This window comes from Falco naumanni, chromosome 10 (assembly GCF_017639655.2).
Source record: "Falco naumanni isolate bFalNau1 chromosome 10, bFalNau1.pat, whole genome shotgun sequence".
NCBI classification, from domain to species: domain Eukaryota; kingdom Metazoa; phylum Chordata; class Aves; order Falconiformes; family Falconidae; genus Falco; species Falco naumanni.
In genome coordinates, this window is record NC_054063.1 from 35872793 (window position 1) to 35891662 (window position 18870).

The window sequence follows — 18870 nt, forward strand, 5'->3', positions numbered from 1 at the left end:
AAGGATCTGAACAGCAATTTCCAGGCTCTCTTCCCCCCATGACACAAAACACTAGGACGTGCCTCTTGGTGACTAACAGCAGCAGACCCGTAACACAAAATTGCTTGCTCTTCCCTACCTCTCTGTGAGATTTCTCCTGCCAAGGGGGCTTAGCAAAACATTCCGCTTTCAAAAAGAGCTGTGAAAAACATATGGCAACGGGAGGGTGCAGGAGAGGGTAGCAGCAGTTCCTTGGAAGTCAGCGTGGTTTTGAGAGGTTTTCTGCAGGAGCCCAGGTGCTGCCAAGCCAATGCACCCGTCTCTGTGACTGTAACTTCTGGCCTCTGATGGCAGCTAAGGGGAGCTATGAGGGAGATCTTAACTGCACAGCAGCTCAAGCTCAGCGCAGGGGCAGAAACATTGATGCCTCTTTATTTTCTGGGAAACCTGCGGGGCTTTGGGATCAGTCATTCACTGCTCCTGTGTACTGGTGGCTGTGGAACAGCAGAAGTAGCCCCCGTCCTGAGCGAGGCTAGGGTCCTCTGAAGGCTTGTGCTCTACTAATGAGCCCAAGGAAGCTCATCTTCTGAAAGATGGTTGGAAGCAGTGGTAGCTCCCATTTCCACAGGTTCAAAATCCAATTTCTCATGTAAACATCCTCAGGAGACTCACTTCAGGCAGAGAAGACTGCATGAACAGCTCAGGACACCAAGGGCCCTGTATGAGGCAATGAACCATTATGGGTCTGATCACCCAAAGCCTTACCAAGAGCTCTAAGTGGAGGACCTACTCACCTTAACTCCTCTATTCAACATCCTACGACTCAGCCTAGGCTCTCCCCCTGATATACTGCCTCTGCGGCACATGTGGCATTCCTGGCTGGGGATGTGAGGAGCAGTGGGAGCCGCTGCACGGCTCCTTGTGCAGGAGGATGATGTATTTCAGGGATGCTGCTGTCACAGTCCAAAACAGAAAGTGAAAGATAGACCTCAAGGCAAACAGCACAAACACTGCTTCTTCCTCAAGGTGTTCTGAGATGATGGATTCTCTGACGTGGTGTTTACCTCTGCTTCAGGGCTTGTCTGGAGGACAGTTCGTACTTGGAGGATATTTTTCCTCTTTTGCAGAAACAACACAAGGGAGCATACAGAGGGATTTAGACTCTGATTGCTCTCATGTTCTTTATTACGGTGATAGCAAGCTCTGATGAGAGATGATATGTCAAAACCTATAGATTTACTGGATTAGCCTCCAGCATCATGTTTGCCAGCAGTTTCATGTCCATTACAACAGGCTTATTTTGCAGCCTCACAATCATCCAAACTCATTATCCAGAAAAATGCATGACACTGTGATCTTTGTGCAGCCAAGGTCATTCAAAAGTGGGGTTTTTTTCCCCTTTTTCTAACACTGGGTTTACCATTAAATGTGCCCCTGAGAAACAGGGTGTGATCAGGTGTGCCTGATCACAGAGTAATTAACGAGCCCCAGCAGGGCCCATCTCTGGCTCATTCCACCTCTAACTGGCCAGGACAGAGACAGGCTCCTTTCTGCTGCTTCCCAGAGCTGTCAGTCACTGGGGGTCCTGCCTCGCCCCACTGCCCCAGCCAGTATAAAGAGTCAGAGCGGGGCTGATGGAGTGTGGTGTCTGGTGTGTCTTTGTTCCTCTCCAACAGGGCAGAAAGGTACTGTTGTCAAGTTTTTTTTTGCAAGAATTTTCAGGTGTTAAGGTTGCAATTGTTCTATGAATTCCTGGTTCACGTTTAGATGTTTCTTACTTGGCTTAATTATGGAATGGAATTAGTTTTAGCATAAGGTTGCTTGTGGTCCTGTCTGTGAAGGTTAGATGCAGCCTGTGCTGGTTTGGAGTGAAAAGCTGGTTCTGGCTGGGGCATACTAACAGCAGTAGGGAAGCTTCTTGAGCTGATTATTTTTTTTTTTTTCCTCACCGGTTCTGTTGTCACTATCTTTCTAGTGCAAGGCTTCCTCAAAGCCTTAGTGGGGAAGGAGGTACCCAGTACCTTTTCTAAGCTTACTGGTAATAAGTCCTATGATGTCTCTGAGAACTTGTCTGGGCAAGCAAAGACTTTGTTCTCCTCATTTATCTGACTTTCATAAACTATGTGAAACATAAGTACCAGGTGGCTTTGCAAGTAACAGATCCCTTCTTTCTGCCATGGGAAGAGGCTTGTTCTTAGGGGTCTTACTTCCATGGGTAGTAAAGAAACTTCTCCCTCTAATGAGTTTGGAGAGGGGTGTCCCCTGGAAGGGGAATCCCTCTGGAGGCTCACTGGCTGCTTTTCTCTTCTTAACCCCATGGTGTTACTTGCATTTCAGCTGTGATGGCCTCAGCTATACCTGACAAAGAGGAAGCTGCCAAGACCTCCCTGGAGGTGCAGGAAGAGGAGCAGCAGGTAGGTGCTACATCTGAGGCGTAAGGGGTGGCAGCTCCTGGGTGCCAGTGTGTGGGGGTGGCCCTGCTGTGGCTGGGGAAGCTCAGCTTCTACAAAGGTGCGTGTCCTCGGCTCAAGCTGTGCCTTACAGCTGCTCTGGAAACTTGGGAGACAGCACAGCCAAAAGAGAAGGCCTGAAGACCCTGCAGGTAGCCTCCTAGGCTAAGCAAAACAGCCTGGTCCTTGGCTAGGAGAGATCTTTCTCTACCTCTGTAGTGAAGATCCTGGCTTGCTGCAGGCGGTGCTTCTGTGGAAAGGCTTCCATGTTTCAGCAGCCCTGAAACCTGCCACACTTGCTGTGCTCCCATGACCAGCAGCATGCTTCTTGCAGACTAGTGTAAAGTCTGTCAACTTAAAACTTGTTTGACCCTGTTGGAAGCTTTTCCCAGGGTATTAGCTTGCTCAATAGCTATACCAAAGGCACTGGAGCTGGATATAGGTACTGAGGTTGCCCATGGACTCGGCTGTCCCTTGGGCAGCACTGTGCTAGAGGAAGACCATTCTAGAATGGGCCAGCCATAACTGTCAGTGCTCCACAGCTTGTTTCACAACTGAGCTGTAGATATTTAAAGCAAGCCTTGCTTCCTAACCAGATTAGGTGACTTGAACAGGAAGGTTTGGAGCAAAACTGTGTAGGAAGCTCAGGGTCATGTTTGCAAGCTTCATGGCTTTTTTTCATCTTCTAGGATGCAGTAAACCAGGTGGCTAACATGACCTTGGTCAGCTCTGCCTGTGACATGGCTTCTGCAGCTTATGCCTCGACAAAGGTGAGCCACCCCTACATCGGATCTCTGTGTGATGCAGCAGAGAAAGGAGTGAAGAGTGTGACTGAAGCCACAGCCAGCTGCGTGCAACCAGTTCTGACTACACTGGAACCTCATGGTAATCCCCTGTGGAAGGGCAGGTTTGCACCTGCCTGTGAGGGGTTCTCTGGCTCCTTCCAGCTCTGGAAGGAGTCCTAGGATGTAGAAATGCACCTCTCCATCACCATACTAAAAAGACAACTCCTGGCTTAAAAGTAAGGCAAAAAAAAAAAAAGCTCAGTCCTAGTCCAAGTAGTGTGATGGAGAGTTATTCCCTGGAGGACCAGGACCTGTCTCTGACGTTGACTTCCCTAAAAGTGATCTTACAAGGTCCAAAGTATTAGGTAGTAGATGCTTATAGTTGGATTCCTACAAGCTGATGGTGGTTACAGGAAAAAGCTGCCTCTTGGGCTGTTACACCTAAAGGTCCTGTTTGCCATGGCCCTTAAAGGATATGACTGGGGCATCTGAGAAGAAGCTCTAAACTGGAGAGAGAAGGGCTATGCCTGACAACAAGTGTCTGATGGAACAGTTGGTGTGTCAGGCCCGAGTTTGCTCTAAGCCCAGAGTGAGCATCCCCCCTCCTGTCAGCTGGGTGATCCCTGGAATGTGGGGGCTTGGGCAGAGATGGGGACTGTGCGTCTAGTTAGTTGAGGGCTCAAGAAGCTGCAGGAGGGACCCCATGTAGGTGGCATGCCTGTGTAAGTGGGAAGTGGCTGCTGCCAAAGTGAACAGATCTGAGGGAACAAAGATGAGCTGTCTACAAATTCTGTTTGCAACACACCTGGTGTGGTGGTCTGAATCGCAGCTTTGATCTAGGCTCCCTGCAGAGCGGCATGTTTGGGAAGGTAGAACTTGAGATGGAACTGCAGGAAAAACAAGTTTTGACGCTTTTTTTTTTCAGTTGCTGCAGCAGGTGAGCATGCCTCCAAGTGTTTGGATGAACTAGGTGGAAAGCTCCAACTCCTTCAAAAGCCAGTGGAACAGGTAAGAATCAAAGGCCATGCTGTCCCTGGCTGGCAGAGGGGCAGGGTTTCTAACTGTGGGAGTGAAGTAGGCTCTTGTGTGAGGAACAAACTACTGCCAGGCACATGGTACAAACCCCTACAGGAGTAAATACTTTGTAGACACTGTGCTACTCATCCTCCTGGTGCAATTCAGAATTGTAGTGTACCGCATAACCCAATCCCTTATCTGACATAAACTTCCACAGATTATCTCTGACACAAAAGAGCTGGTATCGTCCAGAGTGGCTGATGCAAAGGGTGCTGTGAGCAGCAAAGTGGCGGAGGTGATGGGTGTAACAAAGGAGACTCTGGAGAGTGGCATGGAGGTGGCCAGATCTGCAGTGGCCAGCAGTGTGGGGATGGCTATGGACTCCAGAGTGGGCCAGAGGGCTGCAAGTGGAGCAGAAGCTGTGCTGGGGAGAGCAGAAGACAACTCCCTTCCTATTGGAAATGAGGAACTAGGTAAGGAAACGGGATAGGTGACTATTTGTAACGGGAGCCATCAAACTGGGGACAGTCGGCCCCGTTCCTCACCCCACTACTCTGGAAAAGGGCTAATGGGAAATGCCATGCTGGAGGCTCCTGGTCTGAGGTCTCCTGATAGTTGTTTGCTCTGGTAAGCTCCTCTGGTCAGCCACTTACAGATACTGTCTCTTTCCTCAGCCAAACTGGCAGCATCTGAGGACGGTGCAGACATGATGTCTGTGGAGCAGCAGCAGGAGAAGAGGAGGTACTTTGTGCGGCTGGGGTCTCTCCCTGACGAACTTCGCCTGTTTGCCTACTCGCACTCAACAGCCAAACTGAAGCAGGTCTGGCAGGGCATGCGGGAGGCCCTCACACAGCTTCACTGTGTCATTGAACTGGTAGGTAGAGCCTGGTTTCCTGGAAGGAGGGAACAGAATTGTTGGCTTGGCTTCAACGTCAGTACTATGATGGAGCTGTCTTGATGCTCTGATCTTCCCCTGCCACAGATTGAGGTGTTGAAGCAGGGATTTAATCAAAAGCTTCAGGAGGGGCAGAAGAAACTACACCAGATGTGGCTGGCCTGGGGTATGAAGTCTTCCCAAGAGAGTGGACATGAAAGTTCTGCAGAGCCAGAGGTATCTCCCTGGGGAGAGAAGCGAAGGGCTCTGGGCATCCCCCTGACTTTTTCAATCATTGTGGTGTTGGCTTTCTTTAACTCCCTGATCTTGTCCTTTCTGCCTCCTCCAGGAGCTGGAGTCTCTGGCCCTGCTCATGGCATGCACTATCACACAGCACCTGCAAATCACCTGCTGTAGAACAGTGTCTGTGATCCAAGGCCTTCCCTCAAACCTTCAGGATAAGGTGAAACAATCTTTTAGAGCCATAGAGGAGCTTCACACTGCTTTCTTGGCAGCAAACTCTCTCCAGGACTTGTCCAGCAGTGTTTTGACCCAGAGCCAGAGGAAGCTGGCTGTGATCCAGGAGTACATGGAGGAGCTGCTGGACTACCTGAAGAGCAACATACCTCTGTCCTGGCTGGTAGGACCCTTCTGCCCCAGGGAGGAGGAGGAAACCTCGCAGGAGGATGAACCTTTGCAGGAGAAGGAGATAGAGGCAGCAGGAGCAGGGCATCATGAGGCCTCTACCACCTTCATGTAAAAAAAAAACCAAAAACACTGATTGCTGTTGGTCTTAAACCCTCAGCTAGTATACAATGTAAGGAATTGGCTTCCTAAAAGCTGCTTGTGATGGGTCATAACTACTTAAAATAAAACTACTGCAGGCAAAAATACTTTCTCTAGTGTCTCTTGGAGAAAGACTGCAAGAGTGGGCACTGCTCAACAGATGTGAACCGTAGTCATCCAGTCCTTGATGCTGGGACAGTGCAGTGTGGAATGCAGGAACAGCGAGTAGCCAGTGGTGCAGTAGGGCTTACAGCTGGTAAGCCCTGCTACTCTCCTGGGAAGCATGAGATTGTAATGACTTCTCACTTCCCGTCCTGGAGGCACATATGTACCCTCCTGGCACTCTCCCATGCTTGGAGAATCTGTGGGGAGCTGTCAGGATCCCGGCACTCCTTGTCCTTCATCCTCCTAGGTCTAATCCCTGTCCTGTAGCTGTCTGCTGCTACCTGGTAAAGACTTCACAGGCTGGTGGGGTAGTGGGCTGCAGGAGTGTCTGCATGGGAGAGATGTGGCTTCATTGATGGAGAATCATTAGAGTGTAGGTGACATACTGATGTCTCCTGGCCAGATATTTCAGTTGAGCTAAGAGCTCATTGTTGTATTTGACTCCTGAAGAGGCTGAACAGCCCAGTGCTTTCAGACTTGCCTGACAGTGATGTAGCTGAGGCTGCTGATTTCTTAAAAGCTGTGCTCCTTGTTTCTCATAATTCTGTCTTCAAAGAAAGAAGTGGAATCTGCTTGCGATGTGAGTACTACTTCTAAACTGTTTTAAAAGATGGTTAAAATTCCCTTTCACGGAGGTCAGGAATGGGGACTGGGGAAAGCAAATATAGACTGCAAGAAGTTCCACCTCCTCAAAATAGAAGTGACTTCTGTTCCAACAACACTCGTCCTACATAATTGTAATGGTCTTGTGCTGTGGCAGGATCACATGGTCCTTGGGTTTTGGCATTGATGCAAGACTACCTCTGATGCAGTAAGGACTTGGACCAGACTTCGCCTAGCTCATGGGGGCTATTGGACAGCTGTCCAGCTGGTGTTCTTCATGTACCAACTAGCTTCTCTTAGAGGCAAAATAATAAGGCAATCTAAGTTGCCAGGCCAAGATCTCATTGAAATTGGAGAGAGAAATTGCAGGGATCATCTCCCATGGTGTGCTTTCTGATTTACTGCTGAGCAATTTCTCTCTGGAGAAGAGCTCAGAGGCAGGTCCAGCCTGCCTAACGTAACTAGTGAACTTGTAGGGTGGGAAGCAGGGCACTAAGGGCCAACAGCACTGGAGCCAGTCCTGCTGCTTGGTGGGAAATACAATTACGTTGTCTTCTCAAGAGCAAAGCTGCACCTTCCTAGGTAGGAATGCTTAGATCCTATTCTTAAATTTGCTTGGTTAAGAGTGCTTTTTAAGAAACAGCTAGACATTCCTCTACTTGCTATATTGAAAAATCAATATCACATTTTGATCTATATTAATGTAGTGCTTAGCCTAGCAAATAATGCTGCTTCTGCTTATGGATGACTGGGGCATACTCTTGCTTGTTCATGAAATCAGTTTCCTGCAAACACTACTGGTGCTCTTACCTTGGGAGGCTGGTGCACAGCTTGTGGACCCCTCTGTAGTTGGAACTTTGGTGTTGCATGTGGCTGGGGCCTGCCTGGCTCCCTGTGCTGGAGCTGTGCAGCCAGCCCAGTACACATATGGCTTCTGGGGGTCTTCTGCTGCTACAGCCCTCATGGCCTGCAACAGGCTAGAATGACCTTCTCGGGCAGCTCCTAAGGCTCTGCTTGAGAAGAGGAGGCTGAGTGGAAGCCTCTGCATGTGTCTTACCTCTTGTTTAACCTCCAAAGATTCAGGGGACCATGGAGATGTGTTACACCAAGCAAGAAGGGTGAAAATCTCACCAAGACTAGCCCCAGGCAAGAATAGCTTGGCTCTCTTCTTGTTTGCTTTTCTGGCCTCATCCATGGTGCAGCAACAGCAGGGGATAAGTGGGAATGACAAATGGACTAGCTTTCTGCAATATTTAGGATGGAAACTCATCCTGGCTCTGGGAAAGTATCCAATCCAGATTGCTCTCCAATTTATCCAAGCTTGTTTGACTATCCATGCTTATTTTTGACTCATTTTTGGATGGAAATAAGAAATGCATTGGTAATGTGACAACCCTAGACAAACAACACCTTGGCAGGGAAGATGTGCTTTGAGGTGTCTCTTCTGGCTCTCAGCCCTTGGGAATGATGTAGTGTTTCTTGAATCTGATAATTATAGCCCAAATAATTATATCTTGCCTTGTCCTACTGCAATTCCTCCCTGCTAGTGCTGTGGTCACATGTGATAGTTCAGTTATAGGTTGATTTGAATTTTAAATGCAATCACAGAGGCACTTGCTCCTTGTTTCCCTTTTGGTAGTGCCACTGTCTCCCTCTGCCAGTTTGCTTAATATTTTAATTATTTAATTCTCATGTTCATGTACTTCTGCCTTTCTTTATTCAGTCCCTGCTGTTCAAATGCCTGACTTCTAGGTCAGAGAACATGCTGGAAATGGGTGAAGGCTACCTTGGGCATCACTCCAAAAGACTGTCATTTTTTTCACGAGTCAAGTTAGAGGCATTAGCCAACGTGTTACCGTGACCCCTAACTGGCAGGGGTAACTGCTTAAGGAGGATTTCCCCAGCAGCTTTGTCATGGAGGCAATAGATTGGCAAACTGAAGTTCTCAGCGAGTTCTGGAAGGCAAAAGCTCTCCAGCTGCTTGAAAGGAGCTTAATTTCCCCTTTTCACTTCCATGTTTCTTCATGCTTGAATATTGTCATCTCTTACAGCTGGCAGCAGCGCAGCTTTTGCTGAAGCACACTGTTTCAAAGTCTGTGACCTCCCTGAAGGGCCGGTTGGGTGGCTGGGGCCCTGCTCAGGTATGAGCTGCCTGGGTTCCAGTTCTTGCATTGTCTTAAGTCCCTGTGGTTGGCAGCTTCAAGGCCTTCAAAATGTATTGGAATTAATTTGCAATGGAAATGGGATGAAGTTGCTAGAAGATGAAGAGGCTGTGACTGGCCAATATGGGAGCAAAATCAGATTGTGGTACCTACCTAAACGTTCCTTCTGCTGCTCTCTAATGTGGGTAGACAGGTCTTCTGTTCTGGTGGTTAGTGCTTGGCTCTGTACTCACCCCCCACCCACCCTTTCCTATTGCACCTCCCTTTACTTGCATTAGAGGAGGACACCAAGTGTTTCAGAGCATGGGAGAGAAACCTGGAGGGCTTTCCCTGTGCTCTGAGATGGGTTGTGCCAACCTGAAATGATCAGGTGAGACTGGTGTGGGTTTAGGAACCCCTGAGTATATATACCTTTTTGCTGGAAAAGGACATGGGTGCTTTTAGCAGCAGCATTTTGCAGAGACCTGTACTCCCAATTGAAGCACACTATCGCTTTTCCAGCTAAAATCTTGGTTGGTGTCAGCATTCAACTCTTCCTTTTTTTTTTTTTTTTTTTTAGAGGCTCCTGCCAGGGGTCTCTTCTGGCAGGTCCTGGCAAGACTTTGAGCTGGACAGCTTTCCTTCCCTCGGTATCCAGTAGATGGCAGGGAAGGGGGTCAATAAATCTGATTCAAATTGCCTTACAAACCAAGCGTGAACTTGTGACAATTCCAATATGGTCTTTGCATGGCTTGTTAAGACCCCTGATGCCTCCAGGAGTGACAGGCATCTGACCTGATCGATAGCTCAGCTGCCCTTTACTGCTGCAAACAATGCAAAGTACCTTCTGTGAATACAGAGCACTGCCAGAAAATAATTACCCTTGTTGGGTGCTTTCTGGACACTGGTGTCTGCCCCTATAGTAATGAAAATCCATTTGCAGAAGCAGTTAGTTTGCAGTATTGACATCCTGGTCTCCCTCTGATGCTCATATTTAGTTAGATTCAGCAATGGCTTGAGATTCCTCAGCAGTGAATTTGGAGGGGAAAAGATCTGGAGGATAATTAACAAGCCAAATGCTGACACGGTTGGATTTTTGTGCCATCCTCAGTACTGATGATGCTTTTTTTTTGTCTGTTTGTGCTAAGCTTGCTTCAAACTCTGATGGGTGCTTAGTGCAGGAGGCCAGATAGATGGATTCCTGCCCGTTTCTCCCCACATTGCCCACCACCCCATTCCCTGGGAGTTTTGGTGGCATGGGAGCTGTTACAGGCTGTTATCTGGGAAAGCTAAGTGAGGGCAAGGAACAGGGAGAAGAGGAAGGGTATGGAGGAGATTGAGGCTACAGCTGGGGAGGGGTGGGATGGGGAAGTGTGGGGGATGTGGAGGAGGAGATGCCAGGAGGGCTGGCAACAACTGGAGAGCAGGTGAGAAGCTGATAGAAAAATAGTGGACTGGGATTAAAAGTGAGAACCCAATGGGTATTGGGGAGGACTGGTAAACTGATTATCTGGAAGACTGGAGGAGGGAGGCAGGGGAGTGTTGTGCTGAGAGGATTTGACTCTGGCAAGGAGGAGAAGACTGAAGGACAGGAGAGGAACCAGATGGCAGGGAGCTAGAGCCTTTTTTTGTAAGGGTACTCTGTGATACACCTTATCAAGTTGTCGTACTGGGTGTCTCTCTGCAAGGCAAAGTAACGCACCTACCCTTTGGCAAGTAAACGTCGGGCAAAGCTTATTCCTTTGCAACAGGGACACTGGGAGGTGTACACTGCAGGTAACCACTCCTGCACAGACCATCCTGTGGTGTGGGATCATCACGTACCTTGGTTTTGCAGGAGCTGTTTATTCCCTAGGATGAGACACCCTGAGCCCTCCAACTGCCTGCATTTTGCAGAGAAATTGGAGAGTTTGGTTTCGTGCATGCTGTCCTCACTCAAACACTGGTCTGCCTGAGCTGGCTGGTTCTGCAGGAACATCTGGCTGTGCGTGGGTGCTGCCACCCCTCCCTGCTTTGGATCCCCTGTGGGATGGTTATTGCAGCTGCAAGCTGAAGGTCACTTTAAATGTCATCTTCACTTAGTTGCATTGATGGGGTAATTATAGCTGAAAATGTAAGGTTTACCAAACGAATTACAAACAAAATGCACTGTTTAACCTGTAAAACTGATTGGAAACACCTGCCATTTTGTGGAACAGAGAAAAGCAATGTTAGGGTTTTGAAATAACCTTGCTTGTGATGTCTCCTGTTGCATGTGTCTTGCTCTGTCTTCTCCCACCAGTCCTCAGCAGATCAGGCCATGACGTGTGGTCTGTGCGATGCTGTGGCTGCCTGCTCCCCACTGCTGTGCCCCTCTCTGGATGCCTTCTGGCTAGCAGGGCTGAGCCAGGGCACTGAGGAGGGTGGACGAGCCAGAGCAGAAAACACAAAGGCTTTTATGCTTCCTTGATGGTTCAGCTGCTGGGGGAGTGGCTGTAAAGCAGGGAAGGATCAGATCTCAGGTGGTCTGCTCCCTGGTCATCCTCTGGGGTGGCTCAGAGGGGTGTTGGGCAGAGCTGGATTAAGAAGTAGAGGAACCTCCTAAGCTTTATCTGTGGTAGAGTGGTTCCAGTAGTACCACCTGATGAGCACAGGTCCAGCTGGCACTTGGTGGAGCAGTTCCTGGATGAGAAGCAGTGGCAGTACAAGTGGCAAACAGGTTTGTGTGCTGCAGATGAATTGGAAGTTCATTAGCTTCTCTGTGGAAATGGGAAGACGTGTAGGAGCTGGGAGGCTGCAGAGTCTCATTCCCCATGTGGACATCCCCATGTATGTGTGATTGAACTGGCTGTTCCTGTTTTCTACCAAGAATCCTGCTCACCAGAGCATCTATTAAGAAAAAAAGAAAAAAAAAACTGGGCAGGGAAAGGAAATTCCATGGTAAGATTTATGTGGGTCTTCTGGTTGATTGCCAGACTGCAAAATCATCATGCCTTGTGACTGTCCATGAGGTATTGCTACTAGGAAATGCCCTCTGCTTGGCCAGCTCCTGAACGTTAAAACACCAGTTTTCTTGGAGAAAAAGTTATCCATGAAATCTATTAGTAAGTGAGAAACTACTGTAGCCCCGTGGGGGACTGCTTTTGTTTTTCTGGAAGTTACCATCAGTAATTGTTTTGTCCTTTGAGCCAAACCCCTAGATTTACATCTTGAAGTGCTTTCCGTAAGTGGTGGAGCTGAGCAGCCTCTGCTCCGTGTGCCAGACCCCGCAGAGCACGCAGCCCCTGCTGCTGTGCTGGGAGGAAGGTGGAAACAGCTCCCAGGATGGAGCCTGGCTGCTGCCTTTGGCAGAGCCCACAGCTCTTCCACCTGGTGCAAACACTTCTCTTGCAGATGCAGCTTCAGGGACCCTGAAGAGAAGAGTTTGATTTTTTTTTTGTAAACTTTTTTTCTTGCTCACTCATACATGAATAGGCCCTGAGAACCCGCTGATGGGTAATCTATAACATAGTGTTTGAACACAGCAGGATCAACACCTGAAATGATATTCTCCTGTGGGATGGCAAGGCTTTGAAGGATGAGCAGTAGATAGCAACATTAAGCTTACCGGAGGGTCTGCAGGCTGGGGTGGTTAAGATGAAGAGTTGAAGCCCTGACTAGAATCAAGTAAATATGAGTTTGGAGGGAGAGGGCAGGACCCACCAGATGACCTCTACCCCTCACATCTTGGGTGTCTGGGTTTACCCAGGTCCCTGTTGCTGCTATCACATGGAGAAGGTGCATCCCTTGTGCTGGGGGCAGTGGTGGCAGAGGGAGCCTCGCAGGACCAGGGGGGTGGCTTCCCCTCTTTGATCCTTGCATCTGTCTATGCACAGAGCTGGCCTTTTTCTTCAAGGAGGGGACTTGATGCTTGGTTTTCTGGGGTGGTGAGGGTCCTGGCAGAGATGATTGTTGTGATGGGCAGAGGGAGACACACACATTAGGATGAGCTGGATTTGCTAACAGCCTGCCTATGCATTTCTTCATTCTGCCAGACAATCCACCTGCTCAGGAAAAAACTGAAAGTCTGTAAACTTATTTTATCATGGCCTGTGGATCTAATATGGGAAAACATGGTGGCAGATCCCAGGGCAGCCTTGCTGCCTGCTTTATCAAAGACACACATGCAGTACAGAAACTTTTGGTGTCACCCCACTGGAACATGCCTCAGTTTGGAGAGAAACCACAAAGGTGCTTTTTTTTCCTTTTTCATTTTGATCCCCCTCTGTTTGGATGCTTGGAGAAGGGAGGCAAGGAGATACTTGAGCAGGAAGATGAAACCACTGATTTTGGTAACAACTGCTGGCTTTGCAGGGGGACGGATTGCTGCAATTTCTCAGTGATTTCAGGAGGTGCTATGTAGCTGTTATGGGAAATATTCTCATTTGTTCCTTCACTCTAATTAGGGGTTAAGCTCCAGGAGCCTGCTGGCAGATAATGACTAGGAGGAGCTGATATGCATTAAGGAGCTCAGAAAATAGAGGCCTTTGTAGATGGGGGGGGGGGGGGGGAAAGGCGAAGGGCAGAGAAGCCATGGACACTTACTGACTGAGAGCTGGGGAGACCCTCCTCCCTGGGGGGTGCTGGAGCCCCTGGATAAGGGGACCTTGCCCCTGGGCGCTTCCTTGTGGTGCTACTCTTGTTTTGGGGGAACAGGGGTGCAGGACCCCCATAAAGGATGGCACCCAAGGTGCTGGGAAGCTCATCCACACTGGGGCCTGCAGGGCTACTGGAGAGGGCTGAGAATCACATGCACCAGTCAAATGTGATGGGAGCAGGGTGGTGTACATGGTGGTGTTTGTCTCTTTCCCTGTACCTCTCATTTTAAGTACAGCTCACTACTCACAAGCTGCTGCTTGGTGTTAGGTGCCCTAACTGGTGTTAGCTGGTCCCGCACACAGCTCCTCTTTTCGATGGATATGGGCAGGCACTTGTCACAGTTTAACCCTGGCCGGTAGCTCAGCCAGCTGGTGGGTGGGAGAGGGTCGGGGGGGGGGGGGTGTAGAAGTGAGACAGCTCGTGGGCTGAGCTAAAGGCAGTTTAACAGGGAAAGCAAAAGCCACGTGCAAGCCAGGCCTGGCAAGGCGTTCATTCTGCACTGCCCGTCGCGGGGCGGTGCTCAGCCACCCCGGGACAGCCGGGCTCCATCCTGTGTAACGGGGACCTGGGGGACCAACGGCGTCACTCCGAGTGTCCCCCCAGTTTATGCGCTGTGTGATGCCACATGGTTGGGGTGTCCCGGGGGTCAGTGGGGGGCAGCTGTCCCGGCCGTGCCCCCTCCCAGCTCCTTGTGCCCCCAGCCTGCTGGCTGTGGGGTGGGCGAGGGGCAGCAAAGCCCTTGGCTCTGTGTGAGCACCGCTTGGTGGTAACAGGGATGTTTTTGTTATCAACAGAGTTTGCAACACAAATCCAAAACATAACCCCATCCTACCTACTATGAAGAAAGTTACCTCCATCCCAGCCGAAAGCAGCACGGCACTGTAACATCCCACCCTGCCCCCAGCACTGCAGAGAGGTGGAGGGGCTCAGCCCTTCCCATGCCACCTCCGGCTATCCCTCCTCTCTGAGCTCCTTTCCTTGGAAAACTCTTATAATGACACCTGGAGTTCAGTATTTGTGTAAGAAAACAGTTCTAAAAATTTCATTTTTTTTCCATCCTGCTCTCTCTGAAATTTGTGAAGAGTGCTGCTGGAAGTGTATCCAGGTGATGCTTACAGAAAAGCTGTGCTTCTCTTTGCTCTTTCTCATTTCATTACAGACCGTTTGATACGGGAAGTTGCTCTGTTGGAAGCAGGAAGGAAATTCTCAGGCTGCTTTGCTTCTTGAATCAGATCAGAGGCTCCCTGTCTAGTTAAGTGCCCACAGCAGTCTCATCTGGGGGGTGGAGGTGGGGGTGGATGTGCGGGAAATTTCAAGGGGATCCTCCAGGGCTGTCAGTGCCTTCCTGAATGAATGTACCAAACAGTTCAGCCACCTATTATGGTCCCTGAGGCCACAGCTGTGATGAGGATAAGTGATTTCTCAGCATCCTGCTTTTAATTAGGGGAGAGCTTGCAAAAGGTCAGTCTGGATAGCTGTCATTTGTCATTCATGTTTCCAGAACTAGTAGAGCTGGAGGAGGTTTCAGTGTTTCCCAGAGGTTACAGAAAAATTTTCTGACTTCAGGAAAAGCCCTGCCTCCGGGAAGAGGTTTGAGGTCAGGTCTTCAAGTTTGTTGTACTCTGTGCCATTTCTGCCTCTGCAGCATCTGCAAGGTTGGCCTCTGCGTGGAGCCGTGCAGCCGGGCACCTTCACGTGCTGCCTGTCCCACACCCAGCCGGGTGCCCCCGCTGCCGGGTGACCCCCACAGAAGGTGCCTTTCAGCATGAGCGGTGGAAGAAGTGCCTCATCCCTGGAAGAGTAAGACCTACCCTTAAAGTACTGATAATCATGGTAATATTCACCCAGGTCCAACCTGCCTCTTAATGCTTTCAAGGATTCTTCCTTTAACTATTTTGAAACAAAGTCAATGACTTATTCTTTGTTCAGGCTGCAGTTGCCACACTTTCTATCCTGGCTTTCCACAGAGCTTTGCTTCCCCATTGAAGAGCAGTGTGCCAGCAGGGCTGACTGCAGCCCAGCTCTGCCTTGCCACACATGACAAATGGATGAGCTCGGTGGAAGATGATTTCTGAAATGAGAATGGATTTTTCAAATTGAAAAATCTTTGCTATAAGTCTATCGGTCATTGTTAGGGAGGCATTGGGGAAACAGTGGCTTAAACAACAGTGAGACGATGCCTTGTGGGTGCTCGTTTGTGCTTCCAGTTCAGGAGGAATCGACCATCCTTGTTGTTCCTGGGGTTTGCACAGCCCCAGTGAAGGAGCCCTCCTGGAAGGGGCTGTGCAGGCTGTGCCGCAGGTCGGCAGCCGTCGGTGCCCATCTGCCTCTTCCTCCTGATATTGGTAGAGCAGGTTGTGGAGCAGCGAGGGCAAAGCATGGTCCTGTGCTTAGCAGCTTCCAGGTTACGCCAGAGTGTTGCTACGTAAATGCTCACAGAAGCACATGGGTGGCTCAGTGACCTTCCCCGCTCAAACTACTTCTGAGGTCCTCTTCCCATTTCCACTGACACTTTTTTTTTTTTTTTTTTTTGGTGCAACTGCAGCACCGCAGTGTAGAAGGGCATGAGGGGGTACCTGACTTGTAGAGGTTGCTTTATGTTTTAAGATTGGAAGAAAACAATTCTCACCCACTCCCTGACCTGAAGGTAAAGGCTCAGTGGTGCCTGTGAAGTCCCTTGGAGGACGTTAGAGACATGCACCCCTAAAGGAGGGGCAGAAGAGCCAGAATACTTTTGGAATAAAGTGAGGGTCCTTACTGCTTCTCCTGAGGTCTTTCTGGTGGTTTGAACAGCCCTTTCAATCATCCTGTAACTCTTTCAGAGATTTGTGTGCTCATATGAGTAGATTTATTGTTTCTCTGAAAATCCACAGTAGTAATTCGGTAAACAGAGAATAACCAGGACCTGAAGTATTCTGGACCTGGCCAGCTGTAATTTGCTATGGGTAATCACTATTCTGCTGCTTCTCTCTGCTAGGTCTGAAAGTGCTGTGAATTTAGAGTAGGAATCAATTAAACAGCAAATAGGTTTCTTTGTCAAAATCAATTAAGTCTTCCTTCCAGCCAGTGCAATGGTCTCCCTGGAATTTCATATTCTGCTTGGCTGCCATTTCTCCAGCAGCTTTTTCTGGATAATGTTGATGTTTTATAGCTTGATTTAAATCATATGGATCAATGCATATGCATACCTTATTTGGATTTTCAATTACAACCATATATTTAGTCTAAATGAATTATCTAGGTTATAGTTGCAGCCTCACAGAGAATTTTTCACAATGCCCAATTCAGTTTTTACTTTCTCTGCAAGCATAAATCATTTCTTTGGAGAGTAGGATCATTATGGTTGTTTTTCCCTTCTTGCCGTAATATTAGTCTGCCAAATGGGCAGGATGAGAAGTTTTCAAACATCTTCAACCTGTGGATTCTGCTGTTCTGGATAGAGATGCAAATGCTGTGGAAGTCAGTGCTGTGGGTTGTGCTAGGGTGTGGGTCAAAGTCCCTTTTCTAGGTCACTTGTGGACTGCTTTGGACTGGCTCACAGCCCCCTCCTGTTTACAAGCCCCCCCCCCCCCCCCCCTTGCATCAATGGCTGAAAACTCTGACTCGTGCCTACGCTCTTTCAGACCTATTGCATCTGGATTACAAAAAGATCCTTTTCCCTGGCTACGATGCATGTGACTAACCTGAGTCTGTCTGCACCTCTGAACCCCAAAATGCCTTTGAGAACCTGGCCCTTGGCGTGCCTGAGCTCCTACCTCACTGCTGAAAGCAGCACCTAGGCTCCTCAATTTCCAGCATGTCTCTGCTGTGTAGTTCTCCATAGATGATGTATCCCCGGTCCCTGTCTGGGAGAGTGAAACAGCTCGGGATTTTTAAGCCAGGCTGTGGTTTGTCTTTACACCAGAAAATGTCTGACATTTATTTACTTCCTCAGGTGTTCTCTGTTCTCAGCAATGGTGTTAAAGGCTTTTATTTGGTGGTTTGTGACATGCTCCAGCTCGGCTGTTCTCGCTGTTGAGCAGCAGGTTCCTGTGCCTACAAAGATGTGTTCCCTTGTGCGCTTCAGATGTATCTGAGTTTTTATTGCTGTCTCTGTGAAATAGTTCTGAAAGTTAACCTTTCTTTCTAGGCTACTTTTGAGGTGTTTGATGGCCATCAGATTGCATACAAACCTCACCAACCATTCATTGCCTATTTAATTCTTAAAAATATTATTGTAGGTAAATGGCATGTTCCCTCCTGTCATCTGGGGGAGCTCTCTGTGCAGCTCAGATGCCAGCAGTGGGAAGAAAAAAAGTTGCAAAAGTGGGAAATTTCACTTGTATTTTATAATGTTGGAAATTATTAGATACTAAGAGGTCCAGAATAATGAAATAGATATCTTGGATTTGCTTTAACTCCAGGGTTCCAATTTTGAAAAATTAAATCTGAAAAGGGGGTAATTGCTAAAATAGTATGAATGATTCATTTAGTTTTCCATGTGACAGCTAAAATAAAACTTTTTCAAAAAACTGTTGAGCTTCGGAGAGCTCAAACAAGACTATGCTCTCCATCTTCCACAAAATCCAAATCTTAAACACTTCATGTGGTTCGATACAGTTTTCCATTTCATGCAAAATTTTTCATGCTGAAAACGGAGGCCTGGGGTTAGAAGCTACTCAGAAGTTGGTGTTATCTGAATTTTATTTCTGCTTGAGGGGGTTTAAGGGATCAGTCATCAGCCCAGGAAAGAGCTCTGACCACTGGCGGTCCAAAGAGACAGCCTGGATGCCTGGATGCCAGATCTCACTTTTTCACCACTGTGAAGCTTTGTATAAACAATCAGCTGTTCCCTGAAGCAAACCTACTTCCCAAGCAGCTGTTCTTACCTCCAGGCTAACGAGCCTTTCTCAAGCTTTTGCTCTTGGATTAAATAACAACCTAAAAAAATAATCCTTACAGCTGAGAAAAATGCCAGCAGCAAGGATTGACGAGCCCCTTTCCTGGAAGGGACAGGGCTCAGCCAAGGGTCAAAATTGTACTCAGTCTCTTCCATGTCCAGAGCAGGGACAGGCATAGTTTCACTTGTCACAGGGCCCTTCCAACCACCCCTTCCCAGGAGGTTTTAACCCACCTGTGCTCATCTGGGATATTGTGCTGCCTAGCAGACTTCAAGAGCCGTGCAGAGGACGTGATGGTTCACCAGCATTACAGTCTCCAGTGAAATTTAATCACTTCACCCAGGGGAGCAGTACGAGGAAGGAAGATGTGAAGTGTTCACTTGCACACCGTGCTTTGGAACAGCTTGTGGAGGTCCAGACCACAACCCAAACAGGAGGTGCAGAATGTGTCCGGGGTCCCCCCAGGATGGGAGGGAGGTGGACCTGGTCTCTGCTGTCTCTCAGGTGAGCATCCCCAGCCTCTGAGCTTGTGAGCAAGGAGATGGCATGTTACCCTATCTCGTGAGTTAGCCT

At 48.7% G+C, this 18870-nt stretch overlaps 1 protein-coding gene across 1 annotated transcript; it reads left to right on the forward strand.

Annotated features, from left to right (window-relative positions):
• The first annotated feature begins 2315 nt into the window (after positions 1 to 2315).
• LOC121094925 (perilipin-3-like) lies at positions 2316 to 5865 on the forward strand. The gene is made up of 7 exons (XM_040609088.1): positions 2316 to 2393; positions 3119 to 3314; positions 4140 to 4222; positions 4449 to 4704; positions 4906 to 5105; positions 5214 to 5342; positions 5455 to 5865. The coding sequence occupies exons 1-7, from the start codon at positions 2322 to 2324 to the stop codon at positions 5863 to 5865; spliced, it is 1347 nt and encodes a 448-aa protein (XP_040465022.1). The 5' UTR covers positions 2316 to 2321.
• The last annotated feature ends 13005 nt before the right edge of the window (positions 5866 to 18870 follow it).